Below are 24,925 nucleotides of genomic sequence, written 5' to 3'. Positions count from 1 at the left end.
TACCTCATTCTTGAGTTCAACAATCAAAAGAATATTTCACTTTGAACGAGGCTAGTGAGGCTAATTTGAATGCAGAGAAAAGAATATTAAAATGTCAGCCATTTATGCATGGGGTCTATGAAGTTATTTGAAATTTAGAGTCTTGAAGTTGTATAAGATCAAAAGTGGTTTTTCTCCTCATGTAGTAGGGTGTTCACGAAATGACGTTTATAGTGCTGCACTAAACCACTCGGAGAGGCGGGTTAATTTCTTTAGCCCTTAAGCACACCAAAAGCCTTAACTGAAATAAGCAATTTCCAAATTCCGTGTTAATGTACACTGAAGTAGATACAGCACAAAAGAATAGCATTACTCGATAGCATATGTTTTGAGTTCATGTTCACGATAGGATTTTGTCCGTGCTGTAGAACCTAAAACCACGTTAACGACTTGCTCTGACTTGCTCAACACAGGTGAAAAGCTTGTTGCACGCCATCAGAAACCCTTAAGAGAGTTTTTGTACTCTTCAGAATTAACATCTGAATCAAAAACAGATTCAATTAAAATAGAATGCACGTACACAGCTCCCACAACAGAAGTCATAGCGTGGCTAGAGAAACCTGAGTTCTTTATTTTGCCGTAGCAAAGTTTAATTCTTGGCGGCGACGAGTGCTTGTAGATTTCATCTCCAATTCAAGTGTAGAACAAGATTAGTACTGTTTTAAAAGTTTTGAACCTTTTTTCCTGGTGAAAATGGTCGCCGAAGGCCAAGAAGAACTCGCTCGTGAGCTTCGGGAACGCGCGGACGATTTAGTTGTGCTGGAAAGTTGTGTGTTGACATTTGTCATTTTTATGGCCTTCGCTGGTAACTCGATGGTTTGCTTAGCTGTTTATCGCAACCGCAGGCTTCGCACCATAACTAACATGTACGTGGTGTCCCTGGCGATATCGGACGCTCTGTTGGTCGTCCTTTGCGGTCCCTTCTCGATAGTTCTTCTCACAACAGGTGAATGGCCCTTCGGTTCAGGCGTATGTAATTTCCACGGATTTTTCATTTTCTTTTGTTGCTTGCTTTCGTTGTTTCTCGTGACTGCAACGGCTGTTAACCGATATTTTCGCGTCGTTAAACCAGATATCTATCGCCGGTGGTTCAAGGCCAAGTCCGCTTGTCTTTCAATCGTTGTTTTAACACTCCTGGCAGTGTTTGGTGCGGTGCTCCCGCCGCTGGCTCAATGGGCGACATTTGAACTTCATTACGGGAGAGCCATCTGTTTTCTGCGCTTTGAAACCCGGCAATTGCAAATGGGCTACATGGCGTTCTTAGATGTCTTTTGGGTCGCTATTCCTATCGGAATCATTTCTTTCTCATATTACAAGATTTTTCAAACCATCAAGGGGCATAACCAGGTGATGAAAGCAACAAGACAAGGAGCGATTCTAAGCATAAACGTAGAGGAAGTTAAGATCACAAAAGCTCTGTTTGTTGCTGTTCTGGGCCTTAACGTTTGTTGGGTGCCCATTGCCTTTGTGGACATTGTTGATTCTTTCACAACAGTCGTCATTCCAAGACAGTTCTTCTTGATGTACATGTATCTCGGCTATAGTAGTTGCTCCATTAACCCCATTATATACGGCGTCATGAACAGAGCCTTTAGGACAGAATTTGTGCGAGTTTTTGCTTTCTGTAGAAGCAAAAGTGCTGTGGTTGCTGCCAACTCTTCTACTCCTCAAATATGTCGGTCGGCAACAAAATCACATCGACTTGCCTGTGAGCAAGTTTAATATCACAATTATTCACTTATGGCTGAAAAACAGCATCAAAATATTTACCTTCATATTAGAGAAATTCTCTGAAACGCGTTATTTTAGCACCCCTTGTTACTTTGTTAAAACTTTATTTTGAAAATAAACTTTTAAGTTCAATTGGCACTTTTTCGCGTTACTAAATTTTGCATTTTGTCTTATACTTTACAGAAACTTCGAATTAAAAATTTTAAAAATCGCGAGAATTTCTAAGAATTTTCGCAGCTCGCGTTTTCAGCAGTGATGCTGCTATATATTCATAAATGAAACGAGCGTTAATAATTAATGAAAACAGTACAATTAGTACTTCTTTTCCTCGGTAATTTTCCAGGGCTGTGCAGTCCTGCTCTACAGTAAAATTTCTATATTGTAACCACTGTAAGTTGCGTACACGTTATTCGATTGTTTACATAAAATGCGCGCGGATATTTCAGGAGTTGTGTAAAATGTCGAGCATGCGCAGTGATTAAATTGCCCGCGAGTATTGTATGCAAAACCCTGGAATAAAGCATTTATTTGTCAAACCTGGACATCACAATGAAATACAGTATCCTACAGTTAACGAGACATATTTGCGTGTTCTGTTGTCCAGATATGACGTTAAAGGATTTTAGTTTTGCGCATTTTTGCCACAATTAGTAATTTTATCAAATAAATCATAATCTTGAAACATGTTTAAGATTTCTCTATAATCTCCTTATATTTTTTCCCACTAGAAAATTAACATCTACATTTGAAAATCAAAATAAAATGAAAATTCACGGCGACACACAATGTGGCTGGTTTGAAAGAGCCCGCAGTATGTGGTAAAAGCAGTTTCTTTAGAACAAGAAGCTGTTTCCAGCTTATACTCGGGCCATATTTGACTGTGTGGTGCGTAAAGCCTACAATCTTTTAACAGTGATAACCTCCAGCATCGTTAATCCCCCCAAATAGATAGCCTGCGAGCAAGCTCTCTTGGGGGTGGATCCTCTTTCCCCCTCCCGCCCCCCTTCCCAAGAGAGCTTGTTCGCAGGCTGCCAAATAGATAGATACAGAGATATAGTGAGGCACTAAGTAACCACCAGATAGAACTGCATTTCTCGCAGTCAGAATGAAATACAGGGGAAAACGACATTTGTCATACGAATGCTTTTTATAATTCCTAGGCTTTAATCCTTACGTTTTCACCTTTCGTTTAGAGACAGAAACCATTTGTACGGTCCTAATATGTATGTGACGCCGGGTCAAGAACGGATCGTAATTTTTGGTATGATCTAGACCCGGGGGAGGTACTCCTTTATGTGACCTTAACGGGGACGTGCGGCCCGATAGGGTATGGTTTTCAGGGTGTTTTGTCTTGAACGGGGTATCTATTTCATCACTTTCTGTCTTAAACAGGGTATCCCTACATGACCTAATGGCTTAAACAGATTGTGATTGCCAATGCATTAAAATACAGTAAGAAACTAGTGTATTCATATTTCATTCTAGTCTTAAACAGGGTGTGATTTTGGGTTAAATGTCTTAGAAAGGGCCTGAAAATTTTGAATTCTGTCTTAAACGGGATAGGGAAATCGGAGAATAGCCCTTTTCACGGTTAACTCTGCTCATTTGAATTACAATGAAATCTAGCATGTATGTGAGGCAATTTCGGGCTATTTTGTAGTTTTAGCCCGAAATTGCCTCGCATCCACGTTGGATAACATTGTAATGCAAATGAGAAACATTAACCGTGAAAAGGGCTATTGTGTCTTAAACAGGGTCAGGGTTTGAACGCCCGGGCCGCACCTCCCTACCCAAGCATCCGTTGAGTACCCCCCCCCCCTCCCCCCCGGATCTAGAGTAACGTTACGCATCACGCGTACGTTTATATCCTTGTACGTTTTTCAATGTTTCGCTGTTTATATTTTTAAATGAAATTCAGGGGAAAGCATTTGTTATTCACCTTTCATTTGAAGACAGAAACCGTTTCTACATTGATTGTTTTTCTATGGCAAACGTGAGACATCTTTATCTATCTTGGCCCGCGAGGTCATAGACTGATTTAGTTGCCAAATTTTCGGTTAAACAAAACTAACCTTGAGGCACTCAGCTTAGCCTAAAAAGCACTCCGGTTAGCCTAAAGAGCACTCCAGATAGCCTAAATAGCACTTAGATTAGCTTAAATAGCTCCCCGCTTAGCTTAACGGTTAGCAGTTTATGTTGGGGTTGTTCATGCCTCGCATGTTTTGTTCATGGCTTGCACGTCTGGCTCGAATATTGTAAACACTCCTCACGGCCCGAAAACAAAGAACGCGACCGAGAATTTAAAGAATTTGATAACACGACAGAAAACGTAACTCGTACCAGCCGAGCACAAAAAACAAGACCGAGAACAATAACTCGTGGCCTGAAGTCTTATCTCTCGGCCCATCGCGACCCCAAAAAGAAAAAAAGAATTTGATAATGCTACCGAAACCTTAACTCGGTCCGCCTTACGGCCCTAGTAATAATTTGGTTTCTTGTTGTGCCAATGACGCAATATTTACCTGGCTCCCCAGCAAGGCACGTCTCAGCTAGTCTTGAAAAAACTTCCTTCCTTCCATCTTTGTTTATTGACAATTTTCTGTAATTAGTTACATGTTTGGTCTTAGGTTATAAGGAGGGGCTTAATGCCAAGCTCCTTCTACCTTTTACGAGGTATCGGTGGTTGTACAAAGACGAAAGCTTTCTTTCTTTCTTTCTTTCTTTCTTTCTTTCTTTCTTTCTTTCTTTCTTTCTTTCTTTCTTTCTTTCTTTCTTTCTTTCTTTCTTTCTTTCTTTCTTTCTTTCTTTCTTTCTTTCTTTCTTTCTTTCTTTCTTTCTTTCTTTCTTTCTTTCTTTCTTTCTTTCTTTCTTTCTTTCTTTCTTTCTTTCTTTCTTTCTTTCTTTCTTTCTTTCTTTCTTTCTTTCTTTCTTTCTTTCTTTCTTTCTTTCTTTCTTTCTTTCTTTCTTTCTTTCTTTCTTTCTTTCTTTCTTTCTTTCTTTCTTTCTTTCTTCTTTCTTTCTTTCTTTCTTTCTTTCTTTCTTTCTTCTTTCTTTCTTTCTTTTTTTCTTTTTTTTTTCTTTCTTTCATTCTTTCTTCCTTTCTTTTGTTTTTTGGTCGGACGAGAAATTACTGATGTGTAGGTGATAAATCAAGTATTAAAGAAAAGAAATTATCAGCTTGCGATCTTTTCACCTGGGGCATTAACTAAACTACCCGTGTACAGCCTTAATTTGCAAAACGAACGGTCACCACAGTGCTAACAATCAGACTCAACAATTTTATACACCTGTAACTACACAAAAAATTAGCATTTAAATCGAAAATTGACCATGACTCACAATAATGGGACGGAATTGTATTCCTGATATACAATACGTACCATCAAAACAAAAAACAAAAATATCAGTAACTCCGAAGCTGACCTTATCCACGCTGTTCTGAGAATGAGATTTAGAGTATCAGGATTAGTTAGTAAACACTGTAACGTATATGCAAAGCTGTATAGCAGAAATTTTAAGCTGGTCAAACGTTTTAACAAAGCAGAGGCGCTTCAATTTTAAACAGCTGTTCAGATACATCGTGCATTTATATTTTCATTTTCTCGCTTTTTCGCGGTTACGATACAGCATAAAGTTTCTTCAACAGTTCTATGGCATGGTGTAAATGTCCTTCGATGTTAAAAGATGGATATTTTTGGGATGGGTTTAGTTTGCGATTCCAACTTAAGTTGCAAATGTAGAATTTAGATCTCACAACAGCTAGAAAACTGTGCCAACATCGGCCCACAGCGGTTGCTTTGAAGTTTGCTGGCATTCACATGATAATTTCTATATACAAATGAATATAAAGTTTTGCGGAAAATATTTCTGCGAGCAATAAATCTTTGCGAGATCTAATTTTTGCTGATCGTACTTGAAATAAGCAAACAAACCGTGAAAATCAAAACCAAGTAGGTCCTTTCTAATTATCGAGACAGCGTGGTCGAGAGGTTAGGGCGTCGGTTCAAATTAGTCTCGCTCAGATCACTGGCTGGAGTGCTTCGCTGTAGACCCGAGCTGAACTCCTCTGTCTCGCTTATAAATACGAATGTTTTGTTTTATCAACAGAGTTGATAAGTTTTTTGGCCACCGTAAAGGGATTCGAGAGGTGACGTTTCGAGCGGTAGCCCTCGGTCAAAGCGAACTCGTGGATTCCCCGCCTCTGACGGAGGACTAACGCTCGAGGCGAAAGCTTTCGATTCCCTTTTCGGTTGCCAAATTGTCTTATCAACTCTGTTGATTCAACTTAACATTTGTTTCTAATTCTCCACCGACGCATCACCACAGTTTCCTTAGAAACTCAGCCACTTATCGCTTATAAATAGACAGTTGTCTGCCTCTTGCCAAGATGAGTTCTTCCCAGGACAAATGTTTGATTTTATTTTGATCTCACACGCGACCTCATACGACGTCTTGCTTCAGGGCAGGGATCAAAATAACGGCCGGTCATCGGACAATGTCCGGTCAAGATGACAATTTGTCCGGACAAAATTTCGGTTGGGCGGTCATTTTGACCGGTCACGTACACGGCTTTCAAATAAATAACTAGAAAAAGAAATTCATTCACAATAATTCTGGCTGTGGAAATGAAATAGCGAACATAAGTGATACTTTTAGTGATCAAAACTTTTATACCCTTTAGCAACGAGTTTCTGAGCATACTAGGCGATATTTTTGCCTTAATTATTACTTTAAAATATATATTTTCAATATTCTGACCGGTCAGAAACGAGACATGACCGAGCTGAAATTTGTTTGGCCGGTCAACATGACCGGCAACTGTCGAAAAATTATTTTGAGCCCTGTCAGGGGCAGCTTCGTTTCGATGAAATACCAATTCAAAAGGCCCTATATTTACGTGAGAAATTTGGGTTCAATTGTTTGGAAAAACGAGGGTTTGCTTTAGTGAAATCTCGCATCAAACTTTCGAAACATACGACAATTCATTCCGCTTTGCTTTCGGGGGATAAAACCGTCGTTAAGAACTCCAAATAATACTGCCTAGCTGGTACGTTCGTACAACCAATCGCAGCTGAAATTCTGGGGATATGAATATGTTCCCTTAAATTGGCCGCGACGCAAATATTTAACTAAAGAATCAAGCAAATCAAACTGTGTTGGTTATAATAGCAAACAGCCTGAAAGCTCAGTGGTAAAACATTAAATCGTATATTGAATATTTTGCTGAATTTTGGGTTCCCGTTGCATTAAATAAGATATGAAAAATGAATTGCTTTCTAGTACTTGAATTTTTTAATCCAGGGACGCATTTTCGTTTCATGTGCCGAAGACAGTTTGTTTTCTTCCTGCGATGTACTTTTTCTCCGAGAATTCGTGGAAACAGTGAGGGAAAAGTGACCAGCCTTTTTGGAATGAAACTCGCCGCTTCGCAAGAAGCTCTTCCCGGGTTGAAATTGCTCGATAAGAAGTTGCGTAGATAATAAGGTTGTTTGTCCCATGAACCTAGTTTAATGGCCTTGGCTCCCACGAGTCTCCTGTAGCTGAGCGGTAGAGCATCCGAACTAGTAATCGGAAGGTCTAAGGTTCGCCTCCTGATAGGAGCACTCGGATTTCCTTTTTCCGAGTATGCCTGTGTCACTCACTGAATAATACATCATTCTTAATAATAAAACAATTATTCCAATCAATCTCGCCGCTCCGGACTGTGTGTCTTGTTGTGACTGAATTAACGTATGCTCTTCAGCTGTGTAATGGTTTAAAAGTCTGAAAAAAGTTTGAAATTCGTTAAGATAATAGACCTTATCTCCTCGACTCTCCGCGATTACCGCAAATAACAGTATATTTGCGCATATTATTTGCACTAGAGTGTCAGAGGGGCAGAACAAATACCGGCAAGGAAAGCTATTTTGCCTTAACAAAGGACTTTGACAATCCAATAGCTCTTTCGAACATTTTTAATTCCATTTTTAAATCATTTCATTTTGAAGGTGTTTCACCTTGTGCTAACCTTAGGAAGCCGCATAAACTCATGGTTACTACAAATTCGTCGCCATTTCAGCAATTTGTGTGAAAGGATCGATATCTCAAGATATTAATTTTAGATGACCGATGTATCGTTAAACTTGAAATACACGCTGTTCGACTCGTCAGTAGGCCACTGACCACCCAAAGGGAAGTGTATTACTTGATTGTTGAGTTGGATTACGGCGATTTTAGTATTTCCTCAAGTTTTTCTGGGGCTTGGGATCAACACATTCGATATGACAACTGACAGCGCATTGTGTAAATTGGTCATGACGTTTCGTAAGAGAACTCGAAATATCTTAGGGGTGTTTTATTAAAAAAAAAAAAAAACGCTATTGAAACCTCACAAGCCAATTTTTCGAATAAACACTTGCTAATTTTACAAATTTAAAAGTGCTCTTTCCAATAGTATTGATGGTTCCTCTCTCCGAGTCGAAACTGATTCAAATCTAGAAAAGCTGAAGTATGGTCACTTGTTCCAATTGATTTGCGTCGTTTACACTGGGGATTTGACACTGTGAATATTTCAATTTCCAATAAGTTTACTCAAAATAAAAAAGAGAATCCTTTATTGTGTGTAGAATGGAGCGTTGTTGTTATGTAAATGCGCGGTTGTGCTGTGGATTATATCGTATAGTAATACACTCGCTGTGTTTTCAAACTTTCATTTTACTTTGGTTGTAATGTCAACACACCTTTTGTAATTGTCAAATCGTGTCATTGATATTAAATTTTGGTTTTTCTTATTAACTTAAAAAATACGCTGAACAATTTACGCGTGTGCTATAAAGTTTCAAAACTCGAGTCTGCAATAAAAAAGAAGGAACAATGGTTTCTAGTTTCACCAGTTTTTATTTTTGATTTAACTTGATTTTTCCCCTTATGAAATTAAAAGTTTTGTTGATCTTAGCTAATCGTCACTCTGGTAAAGATAAATATCAAGCGTTTGCTATAATCCATTCGAATAGATACAAAAAATTGTATCTTGTTTCGAGCGTGTCATTTCAGTTTATTCCCGATCGAAGCGAAACTGTATTTTGAATAGGATCCACGTCGTTCCTTTTTTTCCAGAAAGCTAATACCTGCAAAAACTCTGCTCTAAAGGCTCTATTCATGACGCCATAAATGACAGGGTTTATTGAGCAACTGCCGAAGCCGAGGTATATGTACAGCAGAAAGACCTCTCTTGGGATAGCGAGCTTGTGCTGTGTGTACGAATCGACCATGTCGATGGTAGCTATAGGTCCCCAACAAAGGATGAATCCCAGGACCGTCGCGAACAGAGCTTTGGTAACTCTGATTTCTTCTACGTTTAAGCTGAGATTCGTTCCTTGTCTAGTGGTATTCATCTCTTGATTGTGTCCTTTGATCACTTTAAAAATCGTGTAGTACGCGAACGAAATAATTCCGATAGGAATAGCGATGTAAAACACATCCAAGAAAGCCATGTAGCCCATGTCAATTTGTGGCGTTTTGAAGTCCATAAAGCAGATGACTTTGCCGTAGTGAACGATGAACGTGGCCCATTGAGCCATGGACGAAAGCCCTGCACCTAGACCAGCCGCGAGCGCAATTGCAATGATAGAAAAAAAGGTCGACTTCACTTTGAAGTGACGGCGATAGAGGGTTGGCTTCACCACTCGGAAGTACCGGTTGACAGCCGTTGCCGTCATGAGGAGCAACGAGTACAGCGCGCAGAAGAAGCAGAAGAATCCGTGGAAGTGGCACACAGCGCCACTAAACGGCCATTCCCCAGTTATGAGAAGAACCACTGTCATGGGCATACACAGAACGGCCATAAGGGCGTCCGATATGGCGAAGGTCACCACATACATGTTTGGTATTGTTCGAAGCCTGTGGTTACGGTACACGGCCCAGCACACCATGGAGTTACCAGTGAACGCCATGAAGTTGATGAATATCATCAAACCACTTTCCAGCACAACCAAACCATCCTTGCGCTCTCGAAGCTCGCGAGCAAGCACCCCTTGGCCCTCCGTGGCCATTTTTTGCGGAACAGAATTAAAAACGAGTTCGTCAACCAAAGTATCAAAGTAAACTTTTCTCTGCCGTTTCTCACGCTACTAATAAAGCATTGGCTTTTTCAACTGATTCCGTCCTGTGCTTGGTCTGTAGTTAATCACTGGGATGAATTTGTGTTACTCAGAGTTTGAAAAACGGTGGGAGATCTTGCTGGACCTTCACTCGCAACGAAATGAACCGATTATTAAAACCAAGGCAACCAATCCGTTTTTCTTATTCAGAGAGTAGTATTTCGAATGTTTAATTTTGCAGATGACAGGTGCTTGCATATTATAAATGACAAATGACTTGTTGACAACGAACGATAAATCATCGCTTTGTGTTGATTTTAAATCAAAGATTGGATTTTGTGGCATTAGTCAATGAGTAACTGTTCCCATCTGCCGTAAGAAAGACATCGATTATCTGAGGTTACCTAAAATTGCGCTTGTATTTAATCTCGATTAGCATGTTGGACGTTCTTCGTTGGTCCAAAAAGGAATATTTTCGTGGTGTTTATGGTACTCATAGATACGCCGCTTAAGTGCCAGTGTTAGATATTATACTTGATCATTTAAATAAAACCATTCAGTTTTGTTTACCGCAAAATGAATAGCCAAAACGTACGAGATTGGCATGCAATACTAAAAGGATCCGTAGAAATCTCATCGAACCTCACATTTCAGAAAGAAAAAAACCGACAGTGGGTAGTTTAAATTAAATCCCACCTGGAAGGAAATTGGCGCTAACTGTAATGCCAAGTAATCAAGCTATGGATAGACATTCAATACGGACTCGTTAGTGTGACAAACATATTTGCCGGAGTGGGTTAGATGTCTTTTGACGGTGATCTCCGGTTCTGATGGAAAAAAAAAATTGCCGCCAGAGAGATCGTTTATCACTTCTCCAGGCAATTCCGATCAAAAAAGCTCTTAATGATTGTCACATGTAGCATTTTGCAGAGAGAAGACGCACCGAGGTGACAAAGGATTTTGTATAAGCGAATATAAACCAAAACGAGAGTTATACATGCCAGCATACCACACTGTTCGCAACCCACAGACTCGTACGTGCGCAGCGCAAAACTGCGATTCAAAGGCTCGATTTTCAGAATTTTAACCATCTTATTCTTTTCCTCTTTCTGAGCGCATTTCACTTTTTGGTGGTTATACCGCTAACTACTAATACTTTTTCCCTGGTTAAGATTTCAGTAAAATCGAATCTTTTCTTACCCCTTTAGTTTCATTAATCACCCGTTAATTGACAAGACGATGTTTATTTCTGTATTGTTTGAAGCGCAGAATTGGATTTTATTCATTCCGATTGTAAAATCACAGTAGGCGAGTCGGAGCTGCCATTCAAATTCAGATATTTTTCAATATTCAGTTTCCGTGTACAACGTAACGAGTCGTCTTTTATTATGTGAAAGAAAAAGAAAGAAAGAAGATTTTATTTATCCTTCAACCTTCTCGCTTCCTTTGTCAGTTAATGTGCGCTTTGGTCGATTCGACTTTTAAGATGAAACGCTAAATTGTTGCCGATAGCTAGTCAAAGAAAGTTATCTACGAGTCCATTTTAAATTTTCTTTGGAATTGTTTACTTCCTAACTCAGCTCTGTGCTTAAAAAGATAGATTGTTGTCGGCATTTAAAAGAACGTTATCGAGCGGTACTGATTTTTTCATCAGCTAGGTAATGTGCCCTTTGGTCGTTTTGACTTTTATGTTAATTGTTTGTAGAATAAGTATATGTAAAAAGTAAATTGTCGCCGACATTGAAAAGACAATTATTGAGCAGGCTTTTTTTAGTTTGTTTTTTGTTTCTTTGTTTGTTTTCATGGTCAATTAGTGTGCATAGAAACAGAAGAAAATCAAACGCAGTAACATTCAAAACGATTTAATCGAAATTCACCGGTCTCGTGCCATGTGCATTCTACTCGAAATGCGTAATACAGCGGCTAAACTTGATACGAGCATAAACGATACAGAAGATTACGAAAGCACCTGCTAATGGAATCACGAAATACATGTCAATCAAAATGTAGGATCAAATGTCAATGATCAATTTAGTCTTCGGATGTACGATCCAACTAAAAAATAAAGCAACACAAGATTTCACAACACCTTCACGAAATCCTAAGGTGCCTAAGTTAATTGCGACATTCAAAATGACGTTTTTGGCGAACTGTGGGAACGTTCTTGTAAAATTGTTTTGTTTGTTTGTTTGTTTGTTTGTTTTTCTCATCTTTGCCAAAAATTTTAAATAGATTATGGCCATTTTTCCAGTTTTGAAATCGTTACTTATTGGTAATAAAAAAAGTCAGAATGTTAACTAATCGTGGTGATATTCTTCAAGTGTGAGAGTTAAGTTGTAACGGTAAATAAATAATAACTGAATATTTGCGTTTAAAAGAAAATGTTTTGTGTATGTTTGTATGCTAAAGTTAAAGCTCTCGGCGCGAGCTCTTTCGACTGTTCCTGGGACTGTTTTGCGCTCCCAAAGAGTTTGAATCTTCGGAAATTTTCGGCATTACAATACACGAGGGTTCAAACATTCATTCTCGTTTTCACCGCGAACTCATGATGTCTCAAGGGCTCTCGTGCATCGATGATTCTCATGCGCCTTATCGACCCCTAAGCATACATATAGGCAGTCAGTACCGTTATCATTTTTTTCCAAGCTGTGTTTTCGGCTCCCAAGCTCTTATCGACTCCCAAACTTGTAAGCACTCTTATCGACTTTCCAGCTCTCTTATCGACTTCTAAGTTCCCTTATCAACTCCCAAGCTCCTTCCTCGACCCAAATTATGCCATAAACTCCCCAACTCTCTTGCCGACTTGTAAGCGCCCTTATAGACCTGTAAGCACCCTTATCGACTCCCAAATGCTGTTACCGACTAGCCAACACTGTTACAAACTCCCTCGACTCGCAAGCGCTCTTATCGGCTTTAAAACACACTTATCGACTCCCAAATGCTGCTATAACTGCTCTCACACGCTCTTATCAACTTGCAAGCGCTCCTATAAACCTACAAACACTCTTATCGACTCTCAAACGCTCTTAGTCACTTCCAAGTGCTGCTATCAACTGCTGAGTACATGTACTCTTTAATATCGACTTGCAAGTGTTCTTATCAACTTATGAGTGTTGTTATCACCCCCCCCCCCCCCCCCTATAGCACTCTTATCGCCTCCCAAGCGCTCTTATTGAGTCTCCAGCGCTCTCAAAGACTCAGAGCCTTGCGCGGTGAAATCTCTCCGACTCTTGTTTTGTCTCCTATACGAAGACCTTTGGGTATCTTCTGAGCATCTGGCAATTTTCACTAAATGTCATTCATGTTTTTGACCTTCTAACTTAAATTCTTAGCCTGGAATATTTTATATCCCTCAGATGGTGCGAATTCATTAGTCGTGATTGTCATTGCAAATGACTAGCGCATAAAAGGCGTTGAAATAATTAAAGGTGCTAAAAGTCAATAAGAATAATTACAAGGTATCACAAGGAGCAAACACTTCAAAGCTCATTAAGGCGTCGAAAATTAACAGCAAAGGAAAGCGTCTTTGCTCAGAAACGTTTTCCTGGTTACCGTTAAGGCCCAGTGGTTTGCCATTCATAATGCTGTTTCCGTTTTGAATCTTTTCAAAAAATTCCTTTTCCTTTTCCGGCTTCCTTCCTGAGGATGTTAACAAGGGTGTTATTGTCGGCATCTGTGTGTCACAAGCCGGCGGAACACTCCATTAAAGCGTCGAAATTCAACAGGAAGGAAATAAAGCACCTTTGCTCGGGAAACGTCTTACTGAATAACGTTAAGGCCGAGCGATTTTCAATTCATATTTTCTGTTTCCGTTTCAAATCGTTTATTTTTCCGCATTTGCTGGCTTCGTTTGCTGAGAATGTTAACCGCAATTATTCTAATGGTAACTCTAACTCGGATGCACGTTCGCTTCATTTAAATTGTAAACTGCATGTCCTTTGTGCCCAAATGACTAGAGTTTGTTGAACTATGCCGAAACTATCCAGTTTGTCTTCCCTTTCCCATTAGAGACTTGAATGTAATGAGATTATAGCGATACTTTTAAAAGTCACTTACAAACTTGCGTGCATACTAAGTAAATCATTATTTCGTCTGTCATGAACAAGGAACTAGATAGACCACTCGCAGTCCCTTTATTTTTCATAGGGATAGTAACCCGAGGGAGCCACGCGAACGCGCGCGATAATTTCCTCCCGCGAGGAGACGCTTCCCTCCGCGCGTCGCGTGTCCTCGCGGGGGACAATTTTCGCGCGCGTTCGCGTAGTTCCCACGCTTTACTATCCCTAAGAAAACTTAGGGGCTTCTCGTAGTTTAAGAACAAGAAAAAAAATTATGATTGATTTGTCGGCAAGACTGCAGACCCCGCAGTCGTTTGCTCTTACGACTCCCATTATGTAATTTCAAAACCCTTTCGGCTTTTTCCAAATAGGAAAATAAAAGATGTTTATACGAACCAAGCGGTGGGCCATAGGGTCGGAGGGTAACTCGCTTTCTGTGGTAAGAAGTAGCTGATTACCAACTCCATGTTGGATGGGCTGCTAGTCCACCACGGTCCACCATTACATTTGGTGGTAAGCAATAATAAAAAAAAAGAAAGGGATTTCAAAAATAATAGACCCTTCTCCAAAATGGTGGCCGAAAAATTAAAAACATTTACCAGCACTAGAAAGAGCACTTTTTCTTTAGTAACCCCGCAAAGTTTCAGCACATCAGGTGTAATATCAGCTGAGAAAATGAAAGTTAAAAAATGAAAAATTTACAGTCGTTTGTATGACTGGGGGTATGACGTACACCCCTAGTCATAGAAACGTCTGTAAATTTGTCAAATTTCTTCTTACATTTCCTAAGCTGACATAACGCCTAATATGCTGAAACTTTGCAAGGTTACTAAAGTAAAGGTGCTCTTTTCAGTGCTGGTATCAGTTTTTCATTCAGTTCAATTTTAACTCATTCCAATCTGTTGCCGCCATTTTGGAGAAGGGTCTATTGTCAGGCCCGGAAAGTTATCGGACTGAGAACTCTCCGTGTTATAAGATTAATGTAACCCTTTTTTGTTTCACAGAGGAATTCCAGCGAGCTGTTCACATTTCTACAGGGCAGATGCTGCATCCTTATGTTGTCCACACAGTGTTTCAGTTGTTCGATAAAGATGGTGAGCTATTCAATACTTTATGAACTATCTAGTCACAAGAAACTGACTAATTAAGTAGCAATTTACGTTCTACTATTTTTTGAACGGAATAACTTGCGACCAGGCTCGATTCTTTTCGAAAGTTGTTCTTGAGTAAATGATTACAAGTTACATGAAGTGGAACTTTCCTTTTGATACCGCTGAAAGAAAGTTCTGCTCAGTAGCTTTCATTAAATGGTCACGCTTTTGGCTTTTATCAAGACTTAAAATTAGCCCCGCAAGAAAGTGATGCTTATCTTTTATTTAATGGTCACGTTTCATCCAAGGCGTAAAATTAGCCCAACCACAAGAAAGTATTGCTTCTCTTTTATTTAATGGTCACGCCTTTGGATTTCATCCAAGGCGTAAAATTAGCCCAACCGCAAGAAAGTATTGCTTGACCAGTGGGTTTCATTTAATGGTCGCACTTTCAGTTGGATTTCATCCAAGACTTTAAGTTAAGCCGGTAGGGAAGTAATGCTCAATAACTTCAGTTCATTTGAGCGGTCGCGCTTTAGAATTGCAACCACGTAGTAGAGCCACCTTGACAATGTAATAAACATTACCAGCTTTCATTTAAATGGCAATTTTTTTAGGATTTCATCGTTAGACTCAAAACTTAATTGGAAGCTCGGCAGCTTCCAATTCAGTGGTCACACTTTAAGATTTCAGTCACGGACTTACACGTCCACATTGCCTCTCTTCCACAGCATCATAATGAATAACACCACAAGAAAGTACACCGCCCAATAGGTTTCGTTTCGTTAACACATCTTAGAATTCCCCACGCTCAAAATTAAGATTGGAATCTCATAAGACCACTTGAGGGTTTCCTTTAGTAGGGAAAGGACTTCAAAATCTACGCAATCGCAAGAATAAAACTCCGGGAATAACATTTTCTTATGGCTTAAATTTGTTTTTGACGTTGATCGCCTGGAGCCAGTAAGATAAAACAACTCTTGAACGGCGTGTGATTGTTCATTTATCTTACAGGTGATGGTAAACTCAGTTACGGCGAGTTTATAGAGTTGATGAAGGACCGCGTGCAGCGCGGATTCAGGGTAAGCTTGTTAACGGTCTCTACAAACATTCTCGATAATTCTTGATGACAACGATGGGGTGTTGAAAACGGTAGCATAACTGGTTGTAGGTAAAGATTTGGCGCGTGCGCAGGCAAAGATTTCGCGCCAGAGCCGCGGGAGAATTTCAACTCGTTCCAAGTTCTCGCTACTCAGCCGCTCGTTAACGCGGCTCTGCCAACAAATTTTTTTACCACGCGGACAACCACGCGCTCTTCACGGGTTTTTGATAAGGTTAATTTCGGTAGGAACGAATTAGGTTCGCTAGGTAGGTAGGTAAGTAGGTAGGTAGGTAGGTTGCCTTTATTTATACACGATGTACATGAAAGCTGAAAGCTTGTGGGGTCGTGTACAATACGTTCATTACTACTAAATTAAATGCAAGTATAACTTAATATTAAATACAATTAAATCCAGTGTAAAAGCATACTAAAATGCTTTCAATGCGACTTGAAACAGATTAGCTTACATTCAAATATATACGAAATCTTCAAGTTCAAAGCTAGCGGTCGAGGCTGATAATTTAACGGCCTTAAAAAGTTCCGAAGTTTCCTCGCTCCTGTTTTGATGGGTGACACTGTAAGTTTGAGCCATTTGAACTAAGTATATTTCGTCAAGCGTCTCTTTTAGCGACTATCAAGCGGTCCATGGAGAGAATAATCTCTAACCCAGATGTTTGTCTTCAGAGAGTGAGAAGATCTGGGTACGAGATTATGGGCAAAATACGGTTTATTCGAAATCGGCAAAGAGAGGAACAAAAAGATTATTTTTGAAGAAATCTTTATGTCATTCTCTCTCTGCCCAAACCAAACCCATAAATTCTGCTCTTGCCTGAGCTCTGTTTACTGGGCAACAAAAATAAACACACCAAAGTTGGAGCAATATGGATATGGACAATAGGTCCATAGCCGCTTGTATTGAAACAAACAAATCATGAATGAATTCTGTTATTATACGTTTGCCTGGTAACGGTGCGGGCCAAGAAAAACGCGTCAACACTAAATACACGTACAAGAAAAGTGGGTGGATCAGGGAAAGGAGGTGGGAATCAAAAACAGCTTCTCACGCCGAGAAATAAAACCGAATGGCAAGCACATGGCCTGACTATTCACGTGATTTGCGTAAAACCTAGGAGGGGGTGGACATAATGGCCATTACCACCTCCCCTAGACCCAATCCCCGACTATCTCAATTAACTTCGGTCAAAGAGAGAAGACATAAAAATTAAAATTAGCTCTTATCGTTAATTAGCTTACCGTAATTGCGCTTTGAGTGGAGATAGCAACCGGCGACAAACCTGGTGAGAGGTCGACCTCAAGTCACTAAGCGGACGTCTCTCATTGTAACTATTTTGTGTCTTTTCTGTGACGTCAAGGAAGCGTGTGACAAGGTCCTGTTTGTAAAATCACTTTCCTTTTTTTTTGTCTTTAGAATCCCGTTATGGGCATTGCATCGAAATGAATCGGCCTTCTCTGGCTCAATTTTCTTTTCGCTTGGTAAACTAGCATTCTCTATTTGAAGTTCTCGGAAAATGTGTATCTAATGCGGTCTTTCCTGACTTCTAAAATCGTAGCTAAGATCGCGTGTGTGTAATTTCCTTTTACCTTCTGTGAAAATTCTAAATGTGCAAACAGGATCTGACTTGTATCCGGGAAACGGGAACTTCTGAAGTGTATCTGGGATATTGCATCATTAATCTGTAAATAACGACTAAAAGCGGTCACGTTTCACTATATTTAACAATTATTCGACGAGCGTGCGTTGGATATGAGATGATAGGAAGGAAACGCTTAGCGCCGAGTTGGCTATAATAATCTCATATCCAACAAGCGTGAGTGGAATAATTGCTTTATTATAAACAATCAAGAAATATTGCTAGATCTTGCTGATTTCGCTTTGCAAGAACAACCAAGACAATTTAATGGTCGCTATTTCTTGGGCATGGTGTAATGGCCCATAAACCGTGGCCTCTAAGCCAATCAAATCCCTGGAATTGCATTATACAATGATCCAGTTTTTATACTCTTCCCCAAGCCGTAATCTTCTATTGTAACCATTTCATGTCTTTTATATGGCGTCAAATATCGAAGTTAAGGCCAAGGTCGATTGCGTCTTATTTTCTTTGTTCTTGTTGGTTTTTCTGGGATATTGATTGATGGATTGTCTGTAACAACAGAGTGCAGACAGAGCTCTTGTGATGGTGACGAATGAGTCAAATTCTTACCTTGAAGACAACCTTAAGTGTAATACTCTAATCCAGACGCTAATCTTTTATTGTAACTATTTAGTGTTTTTGTCGGCATGTAAGCAGTCGTAAAACGTTTCTTGACCAAGTTGTCAATAAGGAACTTAACCAACGATAACGGCGACAGTAACAGCAGCGACACAAAACAAAAGGCTTCATGAGCGAAAGCAATCGCTCTGCGCGTGCGTTTTAAATTTTGGTACATTTCTTTGCCATCCTCTGCAAAACAACAACGCGAAATGACCAAATTCAAGGTTTTGTGGAGAACGTGAACACACGACGATGAAGTTTTCATTCTCTTTGTTCAGTAACTTGAACTTGCTTGAACGCCTCTCCTACCAATTTGGTTCCTGGGTAGTTCGTCGTTTCCGTAGAAGTTGAACGAGTTGAAATAACCGCGAAGTAGCCAAAGGAAATAGAGGTATGTTTTCAAGTGACGCTTTCGTTGGCGTTGTCGTTGTGGCTGCTTAAGGTCTTTAATGACGCGGCTCAACAACAGTTGGGATACCCTCACATGTTGCGTGCTAATCGCTAGAGAGTTAAGCTTAGATATAGTAAGTAAACGTGTGAAAGCAACATTTAACGAACTATGTGAACCTGAAACTCTGATATGCCTAGCAAGAGATACAGAATAAACGTTGAATAATCTGATGTCCCGAACGGGATTCGAACCCACGAAACCCCGAGCTCATTCCGGGCGCTCTTACCGCTGAGGTATCGAGGCAACCACAGTCGTTAATTCAAATATTAGCTGAGTACTCGCTAGAAAGTAACTGACCTTCAGGATTTCATCTGATATCGAAGACCCAAGACCTGTCTTATATTTTCCTCGATTTCTTGGCTTAGCATAAGAGTCAATTGAGGAACCAATTAAAGTGATTTTGTTGAATTGCATTTCGCATACTAACTGCACATATTTTCTCACGTCATATATAGTGCGCGCACGTTCAAAAACTGCGGGTTTTCCTTGAAGCCTGGCCCGACCAGTAAATGAACAGTTATGTTCCCCTAGGAAAGCTAGGCGATCTATATTTTTTATCGCGTTATTTAAACCCAACCTATATCTTCTTTGTGTTTTTGTGTGGCCTGTTATCCATGACGATAAAATCGCGACTCTCGTAATCTGAACGCGAGAAACGCTTTAAGTTGACGTTGCAAGCAATCATGAGATTCGGTGATCTGTTCTTTTAATAGCAATTTTCTGAATTCAAAACTTCACATGGTAGTGAACCATCAGCGAATTTTTTAAAGAATTGGAACCCAACTTCGTTAACATCGTTAAGTCTGTGTGACAGAAGGAGTCGTGTTGAAAATCGTTTTAAGTTAACCTGGCACTGCATGACTAATAAGCTGAACAAGGTCGTCCTTAGGGCTTTAGGGCGTGGCACGTGAAATTGTCTTGGATCACACTCTTATCCTAACCCGCAGTAATCTTTAACTGTATCTATTTCGTGTGGTTTGTTTGACCTTACATGGATCGTGTCAAGTGTCCTTGCCAGCACATGGATCAACGTTTACTCTCTGTGACAAAATTGTTTTGGGTGGTGTCTAACGCGATTGTGATGAAACTCTTGTGTCTATTTACTATTCCAAGTCATGTAAGCATAATGAGGCTGGCTTAGCAAGGTGTGACGTCGACTCATAATTGAATTGGCTTACTGAGTGCCTTTCGCTGGTATCTTGATGAGATATCAATGGCGCATTACAATATCGTAAATAAAAGCCTTGGATTTAAAATGACGACTTCAAGTGCAATACTTATGAAGGGTGTTTACATGATACGAATATTTGGTTTTATCAATTCAACTGATGTTGGTAAGTTAATTTGGCCACGGTAAAGAGATACGAGAGCTGACGTTTAGCGCTAGCTCTTCGTCAGAGCTCTGTGCTAAACCTCTTTAGAGCGGTCAAATTATCTTATCCACCTTTCCACTCCCCACCGACGCAGCTCCACAGTTCCTTTAGAAACTAACAACCTTATCTATTTGTTTACATGAAACGCGGGTAAGAGGTAAGACTTTTGTGATGTTGGCATCCTCATCAAAGATCACCCTCATCACTTTCAATCCAGTACGCCGGGAATGAAACCCTTATCCTGCATGTGCATAAACTGCTTTCACTCTCCTGTGAGCTTTGTTCCGCCACGAAATAGTTCAAACTGTTAAATATGAAAAGAACAACACCATCCTCTGTACACCACACCGGTATGAGGGCGCGTCCCTAGCTCGCGCCTTGGCGATTCATATCGATTGAAATTTTGCACATTTTGGGGCGTAATCGTGTGAACGAATTTAAATACTCAAAAGGGAACCGCGATGACTCGTGGCGGTTTGAAAGTCGTGGCAACAGGATATAAACACCCACTCATACCAACCGCTAATCCTTAATCTGTTATTGTATCTATTTTGCGCCTCCTGTGACCTTGCGTGTGTGTTTTCAAGTGCTTTAGCTGGCCTAAATATAGTCACCGTGTTCGCCTTGTGTGGTATCTGCTTTAAGAACCGGCAACTGTCAAAATGTGCAAAAATCCTTATCAAAGCAATTCCGTTCGATTAACATTCATCTAGGGCGTGGCTAATAAAAATACCGTTCTGGGGGTCAATCTTAAGCATAAGTGTTCTCAAGCACTAATCCTTTCATTGTATCTATGTAAGATTTAATGCATATTTTGTGTCTTGACTGGTGTAAGGTTTGGTATAATATTCGTGCATTAAGATTCAAACAACGATTGAAACAGTGGTGTTGTGTAACTATGGACATTTTTTATTCGCGATGCCGATAAACTTTCTGGCTTTAGAGCGTTATTGCTTAACCCTTAAAACAAACTACTAGTTACTGTGTAATGGTGTGTACTTCCTAGCATTAATCCGTAGAATGGACAGTAATAAAGAAAGAGAAAAGAAGAAAAACTAATGCCACAAGACACTGATTTCTTGTTGTTGTTTTTTGTTTTGTTTTTTTAGTTAGTTAGTTTTTGTTAGCTCTGTTGTATTTTTGTGTTGCCCGTTGCATTTTAAATTGAAAAGCGCGATTGTGTGAACTGAATTACAAATACGAGTTAGTTGCCCACATGAACCAACTGGGGACATTATAGATAAGTTCTACTATTTTGAAAATTGATAAAATGCTGTGCACGTCATGCCCTAATGTAACAATATAAATTTAAAATACTTAAAAGAAAAATAAATAAAATTTCCAAGTTACTACGAAGTCCCACCAGATAAAATATATGGCTGCCATTCCAGATGGAATGCGGAAGCGATTTTAGTTAAAACTTTTTCCCGTTCGTGACTCAAAAACTAAGAGGATTCTCAATTATACGGATTAAAGTTTTTACAATTATCTCCTATTAACAACATTACTGCTACACTGCACAAAAGGCGGAGGTATAAAGGTCCTGTTTCGTATTTGGAGTCCTCTTGTTAATTTTCCTCTTTCCAGTACTTGGTTATAATATAGAGGGATTAACAAACTAATGCCAAGTATTAACGTGAACAATTTCACTACTGATCTATTTATAGGTTAGGTGAAATCGTTCTTAAAGTAAATTATCAAGGGCTAGACGGTTATCATTATAGATAAGAGCAGTACCTATACATACTTTGTAACATTGGGAATAATGAAATTACAGAGGCCTTCCACGCTTTGTTTACTTACAAGTCGTTAGTGGGAACTATCGAGAGGCTGGATTGGAAGGAATGACGTTCAAGTTAGGAAATGAAAGCTCCATTGTTTCGTACTGACCTTTTCTATATTAGGCGCATTGTTTTCAACTGAGTTTCGAGTCAGTAATTTTGAATAGAGCAACAAACTTGACAATTGAACAACAGAATAAATATGATTCGTACTAAGTTAAGAACAGCAGCAGGATAGACTTGACAATAGAACGACACAATAAACTCGATATATGGAGCATCACGCGGTTTCTCTAGCATTGAATGACAAGGAGCATTACTTCCCCGTCCTGCATAAAATTGATCGTCGAAGAATGATGACCGCTATATACAGTAGCATAACGCAGTGACTGGCACCAAATATTAGGAAAACTCACAACCTTAACTTAAGCACAACCTTTTCGTGAGCCACGGACAGTAGCCGGAAATTAATTTTTTTCTCTTTTTGACGACATCACGTTTGTAATGTCAAGCCACAGACGTGAAATAAAGAGCTCTTCCCGTCCGTGGTGAGGAGCAAAGCCGCGCTGAAAAAGGAAACATTCCACTTCCGTCTGTGGCTCACGAACGTCTGTACTTAGTTCCCGGTTTTCGATTGACTCCCCTGGGAACACGCACAAGGAAAATTACTGAACTCATAAACCGACAAGCAAAGAAATAAAAGAGCAAAAGTACTTTTTAAAACATTGTCAACAGCCGTAAGAAAGTGCTATTTCTTCTCAACTGAAACTTTTCAATGGCACCACACATGCAGTATTAATCATACTACTCTATTAGCTCGAAATAAACTATTTGGGCAGTGTTGGATAGATCGGTCACTATAAGACGGTCCGCTCTCAGATTGATAAGTTTTTTTTTTTTTTTTTTTTCAAACAATAGTTATTTCAACATTTGTTCTAAGAGCGCAAAAGGCACATCTAGAGACCTTATGATAAGTTGATACAAATGTATAAACACGTTTCGACATAACAATCTTCTTCACGGTACTACTGTGCTAATTTCTTGTACCTTGAAGAAGAAGACGCTAATGTCAAAACGTCGGCCTTTTTTAGCTGTCGGTTTCTCCTGCTCGGGTTCAATCGACAAACAGCCGATAGAAATCTCGAGCTTGCCGCTTGACTGTTAAAAATTTGAGTTTAACAGGCCATTTTCGAGTTGCTTTGACCCTCATTATGAAAGCGAGGCTTCTTGCACAGTTTTTTATTGCAAAAAGTAGTTTTCAATCATAAGCAAAAAAAACTCATCTTCACATGAAAAACTTTTGCACTCAGCCTTGTTTACTTAATGAGGTTCAAAGCAACTCGGAAATGGCCTATTCATATGTACAAAGACTATTTGGGAATTGCTATCCTGTTAAAAAGTTTGATATGTTTTCTGTGCACAGGTGTCTTCAACGGAGAAAAGCGGCTGGCAAGGTTTCAAGAATTGTGTCAAGAAAGAGATGTCACTGTAGTAAGCTCTAACAAACAATTAATTTATTGAAATTCATGAAGACGATGGAAGGTTGGTGACCGCTATGTACAAACTATAAACTGAACAAACGAAAACTAACGAGGAGATCAGATGTATTGTGGAATGTCAAGCAAAATAAATGTTGATGCACAGTGTAAACCTTGAGGAGTGCAGTCGTTTTATGGAACCTCCTTATTTCCTTTTATCTTCGTGTTTATTTGCACTGCAGAAGATAACAGGTGAGAGATAACAGCTCTAACAAACAACTGAGTCCTTCTGTGAATGCTGCCTCTTCGTAGCTCACGCCTACTAAAGATAACGTTTGTCCAACTCAATAAGGTTACAGTGACTCGACATTATCCAATTGCAGTCACTGCAAAACACCCTTTCCACGATAATCATTTGATGATTTCTGATGATTCAGGGACTTGTGTTTTATATGGTACTTTTTAACAGCTTCAGTTTTGATCAAATAAATAAAAAGATACAAATTTGTTGAGTGGAGTGTCTGTACATTAGCTTGGAATAGCTAATTGTACTTTCATTATAAACAATGCATTTGCCGACAAAATAAAAGCACCGAATTGAATCCTGTAGTAATCAGCAACAAATGTTTTTGGAACAAATAACGCGCAAAAAATAAAAAGAAAAGTTTATTTCTCGGTTAGGAAAATGTATTATTCCAATGTTTCGAAAGGCAAGGTCTTTCCTCTTCAAGGTATTTCAAAAACTGACCCAAAGAAAAAAGACGTTACAATTTAAAACAAGAGGCGTTTTTAGTTGAAACTAGTTTAAGGGCGGTGCCTACTAATACGGAAGTATTTTTTCGCGGTTTATGACTATGTGGGAAAAGCACATCTTAGCAAGGCCTATTGGAATCCAAAAAGAAAATTGGGGGTAACCACGCATTTTTCAGAGATAATGAAGCAATAATATCTCTAAAAAGCGCCAAAATATAAAGAAATGTATGGGATTTTTTCCTAAATTGAAGTTTAATTATCTCTGAAAAATGCATGGTAACCCCCAATTTTCTTTTGAGATTCCAAAAGCATTTGCTAACTTCTGCTTTCTCCGTATAGTTTTAAACCGCGCAAAAATATCCCGGTATAAGTAGGCACCACCCTTAGGAAACCCGAGTATCTCGTGATGCGCAGAACGTGTGCGCAGTAACAATAGTAGGCACCGTCCTTAAAACATCTAACCTGGTGGGGAGCTCATTTCCTGCCAATAGAGATCAGCGTCGCATTTCTCCTTATAGTTTAGTTACTTGGTCGGAGCAAACAGATCATGAAAATAAAGCAATTTATTATATAAAATTGAGTGGTATACCGAGTGGTAGCAAATCGATAAAAACGCTATCCCGCCAGTGGCGATATCATTTTTATCCACACATGTGTGATATCATTTTTGACCAATCAGCTCGCAGTATTTTCGCGCGCTGTCAAGCACTTGTGGCT

The 24,925-nt window shown here is 39.5% G+C and overlaps 3 protein-coding genes across 3 annotated transcripts in view; 2 read left to right on the top strand and 1 right to left on the bottom strand.

The window, feature by feature from the left end:
- LOC146485681 (melatonin receptor type 1A-like) overlaps nucleotides 1–2,356 on the top strand; it is a 2,626-nt gene extending 270 nt beyond the window's left edge. The window contains exon 1 of the mRNA XM_085103046.1: nucleotides 1–2,356. This exon is cut by the window's left edge and continues 270 nt beyond it. Within this exon, the coding sequence (XP_084959172.1) occupies nucleotides 733–1,761 (1,029 nt within the window). The 5' untranslated portion in view covers nucleotides 1–732 and the 3' untranslated portion in view covers nucleotides 1,762–2,356.
- LOC146485679 (calcium uptake protein 3, mitochondrial-like) overlaps nucleotides 1–23,627 on the top strand; it is a 34,100-nt gene extending 10,473 nt beyond the window's left edge. The window contains exons 11-13 of the mRNA XM_085103042.1: nucleotides 14,911–15,000; nucleotides 16,012–16,079; nucleotides 23,401–23,627. Coding sequence (XP_084959168.1) covers nucleotides 14,911–15,000; nucleotides 16,012–16,079; nucleotides 23,401–23,469 — 227 coding nt within the window. The 3' untranslated portion in view covers nucleotides 23,470–23,627. The remainder of the gene's footprint in view (nucleotides 1–14,910; nucleotides 15,001–16,011; nucleotides 16,080–23,400) is intronic.
- Nucleotides 8,454–12,185, bottom strand: LOC146485680 (RYamide receptor-like). The gene has a single exon (XM_085103047.1). It carries the CDS (start codon nucleotides 9,798–9,800, stop codon nucleotides 8,799–8,801), a length of 1,002 nt encoding a protein of 333 aa, XP_084959173.1. The 5' UTR covers nucleotides 9,801–12,185; the 3' UTR covers nucleotides 8,454–8,798.
- Nucleotides 23,628–24,925: the final 1,298 nt, after the last annotated feature.

Source organism: Pavona decussata, unplaced genomic scaffold (genome assembly GCF_977016875.1).
Source record: "Pavona decussata unplaced genomic scaffold, jaPavDecu1.1 SCAFFOLD_25, whole genome shotgun sequence".
Classification (NCBI taxonomy): Eukaryota; Metazoa; Cnidaria; class Anthozoa; order Scleractinia; family Agariciidae; genus Pavona; species Pavona decussata.
This window is presented reverse-complemented; position numbering and strand designations above follow the sequence as displayed.